The sequence below is a fragment of the Neolamprologus multifasciatus genome, chromosome 23, assembly GCF_963576455.1.
Source record: "Neolamprologus multifasciatus chromosome 23, fNeoMul1.2, whole genome shotgun sequence".
Taxonomy (NCBI): Eukaryota; Metazoa; Chordata; class Actinopteri; order Cichliformes; family Cichlidae; genus Neolamprologus; species Neolamprologus multifasciatus.
In genome coordinates, this window is record NC_140460.1 from 18,085,711 (window position 1) to 18,099,033 (window position 13,323).

At 37.9% G+C, this 13,323-nt stretch overlaps 1 protein-coding gene across 1 annotated transcript in view; it reads left to right on the forward strand.

The window, feature by feature from the left end:
- Positions 1-2,127: 2,127 nt before the first annotated feature.
- Positions 2,128-13,323, forward strand: part of LOC146491335 (uncharacterized) — a 30,382-nt gene continuing 19,186 nt past the window's right edge. Inside the window, exons 1-11 of the mRNA XM_085152696.1 lie at positions 2,128-2,328; positions 3,908-6,460; positions 6,999-7,103; positions 7,190-7,287; positions 9,501-9,512; positions 10,396-10,536; positions 10,734-10,822; positions 11,436-11,584; positions 12,043-12,156; positions 12,362-12,552; positions 13,057-13,209. Of these exons, the coding sequence (XP_085008822.1) occupies positions 2,196-2,328; positions 3,908-6,460; positions 6,999-7,103; positions 7,190-7,287; positions 9,501-9,512; positions 10,396-10,536; positions 10,734-10,822; positions 11,436-11,584; positions 12,043-12,156; positions 12,362-12,552; positions 13,057-13,209 (3,738 nt within the window). The 5' untranslated portion in view covers positions 2,128-2,195. The remainder of the gene's footprint in view (positions 2,329-3,907; positions 6,461-6,998; positions 7,104-7,189; positions 7,288-9,500; positions 9,513-10,395; positions 10,537-10,733; positions 10,823-11,435; positions 11,585-12,042; positions 12,157-12,361; positions 12,553-13,056; positions 13,210-13,323) is intronic.

The following is a 13,323-nucleotide window of genomic DNA, read 5'->3' on the forward strand; positions in this document are numbered from 1 at the left end:
AATTCACGGATCACATTAACTCGGTGGACCAACTCATCAAATTAACTAGGAAGGATATCAAAAGTGGCAGGTTAGCCTTCTTAGACTGTGAGATTTCCATCAGTAATGGGGGACATTTAAAAGCTGATGTATATCAGAAACCTATGCATACGGATCAGTATTTGAGGTTTGACTCTCATCATCCTCTGAGCATAAACTGGGTGTTATCAGGACGCTACAACACAGAGCAAACACCATCCCCACAGACACAGCAGACAAAGAAGCAAAAGGACATCACATCAAGAAGGCCCTGAGTAAATGTGGTTATCCCAGCTGGACATTTGTCAAAGCTGGGAAGGCACCTAAAGAAAGCTCCAGCCGATCGAGGAGAGAAGGACAACTGCCACCTAGGCAAAAACCCGTAGTGATCACATACGTGTCTGGAATTAGTCCACCCCAAGGACACAAACAGAGTAACATAGTGTACCCTGTTAAGTGCCAGGAGGATTGCCAGGATTTATACATCGGGGAAACCAAACAACCTCTGGCGAAGCGGATGGCACAACACAGAAGAGCTACCTCATCAGACCAAGACTCCGCGGTCTATTTACACGTACAGGCCAGTGGACACTCTTTCAATGATGAGGATGTACACATCCTGGACAGGGAGGAACGCTGGTTTGAGTGCGGAGTCAAGGAGGCCATTTACGTGAAAAGGGGAGGAATCGAGGAGGGGGCCTATGGGTACATCTTTCACTATCTTACAATGCTGTGATTGCAGCCATTCCCCAGCTCTCTGTAAATGGTACTCATGGCCATTGATCATTGGTCTTTGATCAGTGGTCTTTGATCAATGATCTTTGATCAATGATCTTTGATCATTAGTTGTTGATCAATGGTCATGAGAATTTGCATAATTATGATGAAGAAACTAACCTCCCAGCCTATTGTTCCTTCAGTGGTACTAGTTTCTCATTATACAAATGTACTGTTTATAAGATTGGGGAAACCTGCAGTCAGCTGAGACTGATGAAGTCACTTAGATGAGTGACGAAACGTTTCTCCCACTGAAAACGCTACGTCCAGATGAACAGAATCAACTTTTTGGAACTTGGAGTTGATGTTCCTCGCTATTGCCTAATAATGATTTAAATTTCAGGTGTAGAGAGGTTGATCCAAACATGGAAGCTTTTTTGTTCCATTTAACTCATAAGGAGAAGTGGGCAGCCACCAGCATGGTCAGCATCAGTGGTCATTACTTTATTGAATGTTTTCTCTGTACATTTGAATTCTGGGTTAAATTGTCCTAAAATGAAACTTCCCCTACTGAATAATTTACAGCCAGTCCCTGTAAACTGGCTCTAAATTATTAGAGTGGGTGTCAAATGAAAGGTTTGAGGCTCACAGTCAGCTCATAAATGTTAGATTTTAACTGTATTTTCATAAGTTTTACCACTTGCCCTGCTGATAAAGACCTCCCCCATGTGCATTCATATCACACTAAAGTAATTAAGTAATAGATAAAAAGTTCAATGACAGAAAAGTTGCATTTTCTCTGTGTACTATAGAAATCTCTCTGTTATTTATTTATTTATTTTACAATGGGCTCATAATAATAATAAAAAAAGCTAGAGGACAGTGAGCTACCAGGATGTGTCTGTAATTTTACAAAATGATTGTTTAAAGTTTAAACCCAAAGAGTCATGCTGACAGATTTCTTTCATTAACTACATTAGCATTTCTCTATCATGTAGAAAAAAAAAGACATACAATTGTAGCAACACTTCTTTTTCCCATATTAAGATATCTCATGGATTGCAGTTAAACTTCTGTACAGTGACAAAAAGAAGGGTTTCACTGGTCATTTTGACCTGTTTTTGATGAACACGTGTTACCTTTACCTTCACTGCTGCTGACTGTAGGTCCTTGATCGCAGTTTTACAATAAAAACAAAAACGACATTAAAAGTTTGCAGATACTGAGATTTACCAGTGACACTTCAGGTTTCACACTGTTCACCTTCCCTATGGTAAATCACACCATATTTATTAATTTAGCACCTTTTACAAAGGTGGACTGCAGTTCAAAGTCCTTTATAGGTAACTTATGAGCAAAGACAGTTGATACAGGAACTTTTTCCTGAATAAAACGTGCAGTAAAACAATCATGTGTTATATGATCTGGTGGCTCATTGTGAAGCAGAATAATTCAGCTGAATGGTTTCATGCAGACTCATGCAGAGTGGTGTCTTTAAAGTATGTAAACTTTTACCAAACCGGACAAACAGGAAATCTGATTTGCAGCAGCTCATCATCATGGATGGCTGGGTTTGGCTCATTTTCACTCTGGGTAAGAACAACTGAGTTTATCTGATTGTTGCTGGCATTTCTGGAGCTGTTAGTGAGACACAGTGTGACCTAAGTCACATGACACCATAAAACACAATTACTACTGTATTTTTTCCTTATCAACAATAGCTATTATTTTAGTCATCACTGAAATCTCATCAAAGTCAAACTTGATTTTTCTTAATTTTAGATAAATAAGGTTAAACTAATGTTTACAGTATGAACAAATAAGTTATGCATGCAATATATAAAGTGATTTATATAATTTGTCTATTTTTTTTTTTTTTTGCTTTTCTCAGACTTAACCTAACAATTAAAAAAGTTCTCAGCAACAGAATGGAAAAAAAATGTCATTTTATTGCTTTGGTTAATTTGTCATTCCCCAAAAGTTGATTCTGTTCATCTGGACATAGCGTTTTCAGTGGGCGAAACATTTCCTCCTAAGTCATCCAAGTGACTTATTTAGTCTCAGGTGACTGCTGGATTCCCAAACCTTATAAACAGTACATTTGCACAATGACTGATACCAGCCCACTGAAGTTTAAATGGGCTGGGAGGTCAGTTCCTTGATTGTTAATATAAAAATTGTGAGACTGAAGAAATCACTTTGATGAGTGTTGTTACATCCAAATGAATGCTACATCCAAATGAACAGACTCAAGTTTTTGGGATTTCCTTACCTGGATGATTGAGCATGTATCAAGACTTTTCTTTGTCATTATCTTTATAACTAGCAAACTCGGTGATATGTGTATATATATATATATATATATATATATATATATATATATACACACACACACGAGTGCGGAATTTGTATTAATTATTTCTTTTACATCATATAGATGTTGATGCTCACAGTGATCTATGCAGTGTCTGTTAAACACTTTTTTTTCTATTGTTTATGTTTGATTAATTGTTTGCAAAACTATGACTGTTATGTGTTTCCCGTAGTCATAATGAGCAGTGCCCAGCTATAAAACATAACAGTTCATCATAAAACAACCCAGATTTTCTCTGTGGATCAAGCCTAGGCATCATTATCAAGTAAAGAGTTATTAATTAGTTGCAATACTAGATTGTAGACCTGTACTTAATTGACACATTGGTGTTTTTCTTAAACAAGTTATAGAAAACAGAAGTGTTACACAATAAATCGTTCGCTATTACCTTTCAGGAGCTCCATATTAATACACTTTAGTACTGAGTACATTTCTGTCATTCAGAGTTTTATTTCAGACTAAAAAAACATTACTGGATATCAGGGTTCAGATTTTCATGTCCCCTCAGGGTGAAATTGAATGACCTGAGTAGTCCTGATTCTACCTGTACTACCATCAGATCATCATTTTAATGTGCAGTACCTGTAAAACTATCTGAATCAGCCTAAGCTGTGCATTGTGTTTAATAACAAGTCATGGTGAGCACAGAAAATACTCTACATTTAATTTGTAGTACTTGTATAGTATTTTTTTATATATCACTTCTGCTGACAATCACTAATTACAAAGCATGTTAACATTGCTAATGTCAGACTGATCATTGTAATGCTGACACGTTTCCCACATCTGTTCCTTTAGCCTCCTCCACAGCTGGAGCAGAGTTCACTGCAGTAACAGACATCCTTGATACTGCAACTACTGCACTCCTGCCTACTGCTCTTCCTGATCATTCTACTACCTCACAAAATATTACTACTACACCAGGCTTCACCGCTTCACAAAGCATTACTACTGCACCAAGCCTTACTACTACACGAAACATTATTACTGCATCAAGCATTACTACTGCTACACAAAACATTACTAGTACTACAGAAAACATTACTACTGCACCAAGCATTACTACTGCCAAACAAAACATTACTAGTAGTACACAAAACATTACTACTACTCCAAGTGCTACTGCTAGTACTACACAAAACATTACTACTGCACCAAGCATCACTACTGCCACACAAAACATTACTAGTAGTACACAAAACATTACTACTACTCCAAGTGCTACTGCTACTACTACACAAAACATTACTACTGTACCAAGCATTACAAATACTGCACAAAACATTACTAGTACTACACAAAACATTACTATTGCACCAAGTGCTACTGCTACTACTACACAACACATTGCTACTACTCCAAGTGCTACTGCTACTACTACACAAAACATTACTAGTACTACACAAAACATTACTACTACTCCAAGTGCTACTGCTACTACTACACAAAACATTACTACTGAACCAAGCATTACAAATACTACACAAAACATTACTAGTAGTACACAAAACATTACTACTGCACCAAGCATCACTACTGCTACACGAAACATTATTACTGCATCAAGCATTACTACTGCTACACAAAACATTACTAGTACTACAGAAAACATTACTACTGCACCAAGCATTACTACTGCCAAACAAAACATTACTAGTAGTACACAAAACATTACTACTACTCCAAGTGCTACTGCTACTACTACACAAAACATTACTACTGCACCAAGCATCACTACTGCCACACAAAACATTACTAGTAGTACACAAAACATTACTACTACTCCAAGTGCTACTGCTACTACTACACAAAACATTACTACTGTACCAAGCATTACAAATACTGCACAAAACATTACTAGTACTACACAAAACATTACTATTGCACCAAGTGCTACTGCTACTACTACACAACACATTGCTACTACTCCAAGTGCTACTGCTACTACTACACAAAACATTACTAGTACTACACAAAACATTACTACTACTCCAAGTGCTACTGCTACTACTACACAAAACATTACTACTGAACCAAGCATTACAAATACTACACAAAACATTACTAGTAGTACACAAAACATTACTACTGCACCAAGCATCACTACTGCTACACAAAACATTACTACTACTCCAAGTGCTACTGCTACTACTACACAAAACATTACTAGTACTACACAAAACATTACTACTACTCCAAGTGCTACTGCTACTACTACACAAAACATTACTACTGTACCAAGCATTACAAATACTACACAAAACATTACTAGTACTACACAAAACATTACTACTGCACCAAGCATCACTACTGCTACACAAAACATTACTAGTACTACACAAAACATTACTACTACACCAAGTGCTACTGCTACTACTACACAACACATTGCTACTACTCCAAGTGCTACTGCTACTACTACACAAAACATTACTACTGTACCAAGCATTACAAATACTACACAAAACATTACTAATACTACACAAAACATTACTAGTACTACACAAAACATTACTACTGCACCAAGTGCTACTGCTACTACTACACAACACATTACTACTGTACCAAGCATTACAAATACAACACAAAACATTACTAATACTACACAAAACATTACTACTACTCCAAGTGCTACTGCTACTACTACACAAAACATTACTACTACACCAAGCATTACTAGTACTACACCAAACATTACTAGTACTCCAAGCACTACTGCTCCTACTACACAAAACATTACTACTGCACCAAGCATCACTACTGCTACACAAATCATTACTAGTACTACACAAAACATTACTACTACTCCAAGTGCTACTGCTACTACTACACAAAACATTACAACTGCACCAAGCATTACTACTGCTACACAAAACATTACTACTGCACCAAGTGCTACTGCTACTACTACACAAAACATTACTACTGTACCAAGCATTACAAATACTACACAAAACATTACTAGTACTACACAAAACATTACTACTGTACCAAGCATTACAAATACTACACAAAACATTACTACTACACCAAGCATTACTAGTACTACACCAAACATTACTAGTACTCCAAGCACTACTGCTACTACTACACAAAAAATTACTGCAACTACACAAAACATTACTACTGCACCAAATGTTACTACTACTACACAAAACTTTACTACTTCCCCAACAATTCCTATTACTACATCTAAAACTTACACTACACCTTCTACTTCTACTAGTACTACATCTCCAACTTCAGTTACCCCACCTACCACCACTGCCCTGAAATGTGATAATGGAGGGGAAATCTTAAACGGTGTCTGCCTCTGTCCTGATGAATGGACTGGAGAGACATGCTCAGAAGGTAAGAATTTTTTTTTCACTTTTTAGATTAGCAGAAAACAGCAACTATGTGATGCTGTTAGCCGCAAGCTGATGCTTTGTGTCAGTAATTTACTTTTATATTTGTTGTTTCATTAAAGTTTACATGAATTACTTTTTTTCTGTGATATAAAGATGTAGGAAACCACAACCAGATTGTTAACTGGAATAAATAACTAACCAACACTGTGAGCAGTCATTACATGTCCAAACTTAGGATCTTCGGGTCTTTACTTTATTGTGTGATCCAGCTTTTAAACTACAAAAATCCTGTCTCAGTTATAAAAAAACAAAACAATAAGAGATGGTTATGCAAATGCGATTTTAAAAGAACATGCCATTGGAGTCCGCTCAAATGTGATTGGTCAACAGTCAACAGCATTCAGATTGTAAATAATCACTGAAACTCAAATTCTTTCTCTGACCATGGTTCATCGATTTTTTTTCCACTTTTGTATTTTTATTTAAATAACTAATTATATGTTTTTACTGCCTATATTTTAATACCTTTGTCTTCTTAGTAAATTTCTGTGCAGCCCAACAATTTGAAGGATTCAGGTTCCCCCGTACACCCATTGGTTGGTTTGCATATTCTGATGAAATATGTGAAGTGGGAACAAGTGGCGGTAAGTCATCCCTTCAGTCCAACATCACTTTGTCAGGTACAGCCCAATGTAGTGATGTTTCTCTTTCTATCAACATCCCCACTCAGCTGGAAAACCTCAGGCTTCAACCAGATGCTTGTTCATGAGCGAATCACCAGGTTTCAACACTCTATATATCTTCCAGTGTAACCTGAAGATATATAGAGTGTAAGAACTATGTAAGAACTGTTTTTATTCTTCTGAAGACTTATTACTTGATGGTCTTATACAGTTGCAGCTTGAACTGAGTATTTTATGTAATCCGGTAAAAACGCAGCAAGACATTAATTTAGTTCTGAGCTCAGATAAAATAATTATTGTGGGTGATTTTAACATCCATGTAGATGCTAAAAATGACAGCCTCAACATGGCATTTAATCTGTTGTTAGACTCAATTGGTTTCTCTCAAAATGTAAAAGAACCCACCCACCACTTTAATCACACTCTAGATCTTGTTTTAACATATGGCATAGAAACTGAACATTTAACAGTGTTTCCTGAAAACCCTCTCCTGTCTGATCATTTCTTGATAACATTTACATTTACAATAATTGATTACGCAGCAGTGGAGAGTGGACTTTATCAAAGTAGATGTCTTTCTGAAAGCGCTGTAACTAAGTTTAAGAATATAATCCAGCCACTGTTATCATCGTCAATGCCCTGTACCAACACAGAGCAGAGCAGCTATCTGAACGCTACCCCAACAGAGGTCGATTATCTTGTTAATAATTTCACCTCCTCACTACGTACGACTCTGGATACTGTAGCTCCAGTGAAAACTAAGGTCTCTAATCAGAAGTACCTGACCCCGTGGTATAATTCTCAAACACGTACCCTAAAGCAGATGACTCGTAATCTGGAGAGGAAATGGCGTGCCACAAATTTAGAGGATCATCATTTAGCCTGGAGAAATAGTTTGTTGCTTTATAAGAAAGCCCTCCGCAAAGCCAGAACAGCTTACTACTCATCACTGATTGAAGAAAATAAGAACAACCCCAGGTTTCTCTTCAGCACTGTAGCCAGGCTGACAAAAAGTCAGAGCTCTTTTGAGCCAACCATCCCTTTAACGTTAACTAGTGATGACTTCATGAACTTCTTCACAAATAAAATTTTTATCATTAGAGAAAAAATTACCAATAATCATCCCACAGATGTAATATTATCTACAGCTACTCTTAGTTCCATTGATGTTAAGTTAGACTCTTTTTTCCAATCGATCTTTCTGAGTTAACTTCAATAATTACTTCCTCCAAACCATCAACGTGTCTTTTAGACCCCATTCCTACAAAACTGCTCAAAGAAGTCCTGCCATTGGTTAATTCTTCGATCTTATATATGATCAACCTATCTCTAATAATCGGCTATGTACCACAGGCCTTCAAGGTGGCTGCAGTTAAACCTTTACTCAAAAAGCCATCTCTAGACCCAGCAGTCTTAGCTAATTATAGGCCAATCTCCAACCTTCCTTTCATATCAAAAATCCTTGAAAGAGTAGTTGTCAAACAGCTAACAGATCATCTGCAGAGGAATGGTTTATTTGAAGAGTTTCAGTCAGGTTTCAGAGTTCATCACAGCACAGAAACAGCTTTATTGAAGGTTACAAATGATCTTCTTATGGCCTCTGACAGTGGACTCATCTCTGTGCTTGTCCTTCTTGACCTTAGTGCAGCATTCGATACTGTTGACCATAATATCCTATTAGAGCGATTAGAACATGCTGTAGGTATTACAGGTATTGCACTGCAGTGGTTTGTATCATATCTATCTAATAGACTCCAATTTGTGCATGTAAATGGAGAGTCCTCTTCACACACTGAGGTTAATTATGGAGTTCCACAGGGTTCGGTGCTAGGACCAATTCTGTTTACATTATACATGCTTCCCCTAGGCAGCATCATTAGAAGACATAGCATACATTTTCACTGCTATGCAGATGACACCCAGCTCTATCTGTCCATGAAGCCAGATAACACACACCAATTAGTTAAACTGCAGGAATGTCTTAAAGACATAAAGACTTGGATGGCCACTAACTTTCTGCTTCTTAACTCAGATAAAACTGAGGTCATTGTACTCGGCGCTGAAAAGCTTAGAAATATGGTATCTAACCAGATTCTTACTCTGGATGGCATTACCTTGGCCTCCAGTAACACTGTGAGGAACCTTGGAGTCATTTTTGACCAGGATATGTCCTTCAACGCACATATTAAACAAATATGTAAGACTGCGTTCTTCCATTTGCGCAACATCTCTAAAATTAGAAATATCCTGTCTCAGAGTGACGCTGAAAAACTAGTTCATGCATTTATTACTTCCAGGCTAGACTACTGCAATTCATTATTATCAGGATGTCCAAAAAACTCACTGAAAAGCCTTCAGTTAATCCAAAATGCTGCAGCAAGAGTACTGACAGGGACTAGAAGGAGAGAGCATATTTCTCCTGTTTTGGCTTCCCTTCATTGGCTTCCTGTTAAATCCAGAATTGAATTCAAAATCCTGCTCCTCACATACAAGGTCTTAAATAATCAGGCCCCATCTTATCTTAATGACCTTGTAGTACCATATCACCCTATTAGAGCACTTCGCTCTCGCTCTGCAGGCCTACTTGTTGTTCCTAGAGTATTTAAAAGTAGAATGGGAGGGAGAGCCTTCAGTTTTCAGGCCCCTCTTCTGTGGAACCAGCTTCCAGTTTGGATTCAGGAGACAGACACTATCTCTACTTTTAAGATTAGGCTTAAAACCTTCCTTTTTGCTAAAGCATATAGTTAGGGCTGGACCAGGTGACCCTGAATCCTCCCTTAGTTATGCTGCAATAGATGTAGGCTGCCGGGGGATTCCCATGATGCATTGAGTTTTTCCTTTCCAGTCACCTTTCTCACTCACTATGTATTAACTGACCTCTCTGTATTGAATCGTATCTGTTATTAATCTCTGTCTCTCTTCCACAGCATGTCTTTATCCTGTCTTCCTTCTCTCACCCCAACCGGTCGCAGCAGATGGCCGCCCCTCCCTGAGCCTGGTTCTGCCGGAGGTTTCTTCCTGTTAAAAGGGAGTTTTTCCTTTCCACTGTCGCCAAAGTGCTTGCTCATAGGGGGTCATATGATTGTTGGGCTTTTCTTTGTATCTATGAAGCGCCTTGAGGCGACATTTGTTGTGATTTGGCGCTATATAAATAAAATTGAATTGAATTGAATTGAATTGACATGCACAGGATTACACATTCATTTAAGGACCACAAAAAAAAAAGAAGAAAAAATGTATTTCTTCCACTCAGCTGACCAGTCCAGCTGATTTAGAGATGCTGGCAACCAGCACTCAGATTCTGACATCCAACCCAGAAGAGCTGACGGCCGAAAATGTTACAGCAGCGGCTGAGATCGCCAACACACTGCTGCTGTCTGCAAACGCCACAGAGGTACAAACATTCAACAAAACTTAAGAAAAAAAAGAAACAAAGATTTAAATCAGTGTTAACAAGGGTTTGGTCATCATTTAAGAGATCATTTAATGAATGCAAACATTAATACATTAATTATTCACTCTTTATTTTATACCCTGCTGTAGCATCAGTAGTTACTGACTGTAGCATCCTGGTTCATGTTTGTGTTGCAGAGGGTCAGAGTGGCAGCAGTAGCAACGGTCAGTCAGCTGCTGAACACCACTGTATCAGATGACACAGAGGAAAACAACACAACTCTGGGGTGAAGTACTAAGAATAAAATATTAATCTATTAACTCATATGACGTCTTCGATTGTGTTTAGCTTAAATTAGCCGCTTTTCCTGGTTCAAAGCAACTATACTCACTAGGTACTTCATTAAATACACATTGTTTGTTGCAGGTTGGACTGATGCTCTTTTAACTTCAGAACTGCATAGATTCAACAATGTGCTGGAAATGTTCCTCAAATTTTGGTCCATATTGTCATAATAGCATTGCACAATTGCTAGAGATTTTTTGGTTGCACACCCATAAACCTTTTTTCAGGCTGTTTTCTGTAAAGTTCGACATTTAAAGAGAACACCTGTTTTAAGCAAATATCCGAGCAGATCATCAGTTTCCAAAATACTCAGACCAGCGCATTTGACACTAAAAAACTACATTCAAAGTCCCAACCTGTCCCCATTCTGATGTTAAGTTTTAAATTCAAGATGGTCATCTTGACTATGTCTATATGCATGCATGTACTGAGTCACTGCCATGTGATTCGCTAATTAGATACTTTCATTAATGAGCAATTTTGTAAATGTATCTAACAAACCAGTGAGTGTAAGACAGCCTGTTTTGTGGTTGCTTTTTTTTTGTTATGTCCAGGCTGACGGTGACTCTGGACCAGCTCTCAGTGAACCTCAGCCTCAGTGTCAATGCATCTCAATCTCAGGTGGTTCAGCCAAACCTGGTGGTCCAGTCGGCACAGATTTCTGCTGCACACACTCAGGGAGTCCAGTTCACTTCTCTTAGAGGTCAGTGAGAAACGGTGTTAAAGAAAAGTAATCCTCCAATTTTTTATTTTTTTCCCCCCATTTTGCTGCTTTTCATCCCTTACATACAGTTTGGGTCAAATTTGACTAAATTTGACACTAATAAAAATACGCTAATAAAACTTTTAACATTCAAGGCGTATCTGTTCAGATAGATATTAGATCCACCGGTGTGCGTCAAGTCAAGAAATATTGTGGTTTTAGGGAATCTTTAAACTGTAAAACTGTGTTGAAGTGGGGACAGTCAACAGAACTGTTTGTGTTCCCCCCACAGTTGTCCAGGTTCTTGCATGGACAGGCACCTGCAGGTCTCCTCTCAGAATATCATGATGTAGTGGAACAATTTCAATATTTGTAGCTTTAAGATTAAAGATCCAGTGGTAAGGTTCTGCATTTTTTATTATGTGATCACAAACAGCTCATTTCTTTTGCTGCTACAGGGACATCTGGCAGTTTTGTAGCTGAGAGAATTCAGCTGAACACAAACGCAACACAGGTTGTGGTGGAAAACGGTTTCATAGCTGATGCCCTCATTTATGTACGATTCCCTCAAGGTGAGTTTTCTAGGCTTACACAAACTGGCATTCTTGGGAACAACAGAACGTTAAGATGCTTAAGGTGTCACTAAGAGGTATTTAAGAGAGCTGTTTTAGTTTGTTATTAATAAAAATGGAGCACTTCTATTTCAGACATTGTCAGTTCTTGTTACACCCACACAAAAGTTTACCAACTGCAGTGGATTTCTTTCTCTTATGTCAGGCAAAGGTGTCAGAAGTCGTCAGACAGACTCAAACGTCTCTCTGGGTTTCGTTCTCTATCAGAACGATCGTTTCTTCCATTCAAAACTCTACATGAGGCGACGGGCCACCATCAGGGTCCTGTCAGCCAGCGTCAGTGGGCAGGAACCCAACATGGTGCCACAACATGTGGAGATGATATTCAGCCCAAGAGTAAGAAATCCAGCATTTCAAATTAAAGTCAATTTTAATATTTGTTGACCTCTTTTAAGTCAGTTTTATCTTCAAGATTTCAGATAATGGTGACCACTGGACAGCTTTTCCTTCAATAACTTGTGATCTCACCTGAAAATATATCTATAATTATGTTTGACCTTTATCTGCAGGTTTAGGGCACACAGATAGTGAGCAGTGTTTATGGTGTTTTTTATGACACAGATAAATTAATAAACTTGCAGTAGCTGTAGCAGCTGTGATAATGGTGTAAAAATAGAACAATACCAATATACACATCACAAAGTAAAATATTCATACCTTACTTATAACCAGTTGTGTTTTTATTGTTAAAATAGTTCTGTGTTATTTTCAAAGAACTGCATATGTGGTATAAACTCTAAAAATATGAAACATACCATCTGCTTTTGAAAGCAATATTTTATCTTTACATGTAAATCAGAATTGTGGATTTCTGAGTAAGGCTGTGTATTTCTGTTTCAGAACATCAGTGGGACGTCTCTGTACGACTTCTCTTGTGTTTTCTGGAACTACAGTCAGAAGGACTGGAGCACCAGTGGCTGCTCTAAAGGAAACACTTCAGATGGACTCATGAGATGTTTCTGTAACCACACCACCAACTTTGCTGCTCTCTGGGTGAGGGTCACAACTTTTCAGGGCAATAGATGAGGTTACAGTGTTGGGTCGCAAATTTTGAAGCCTATATGATAACCTTCAGATCCAATTAAAACCAAAACACTCAGAAAGACC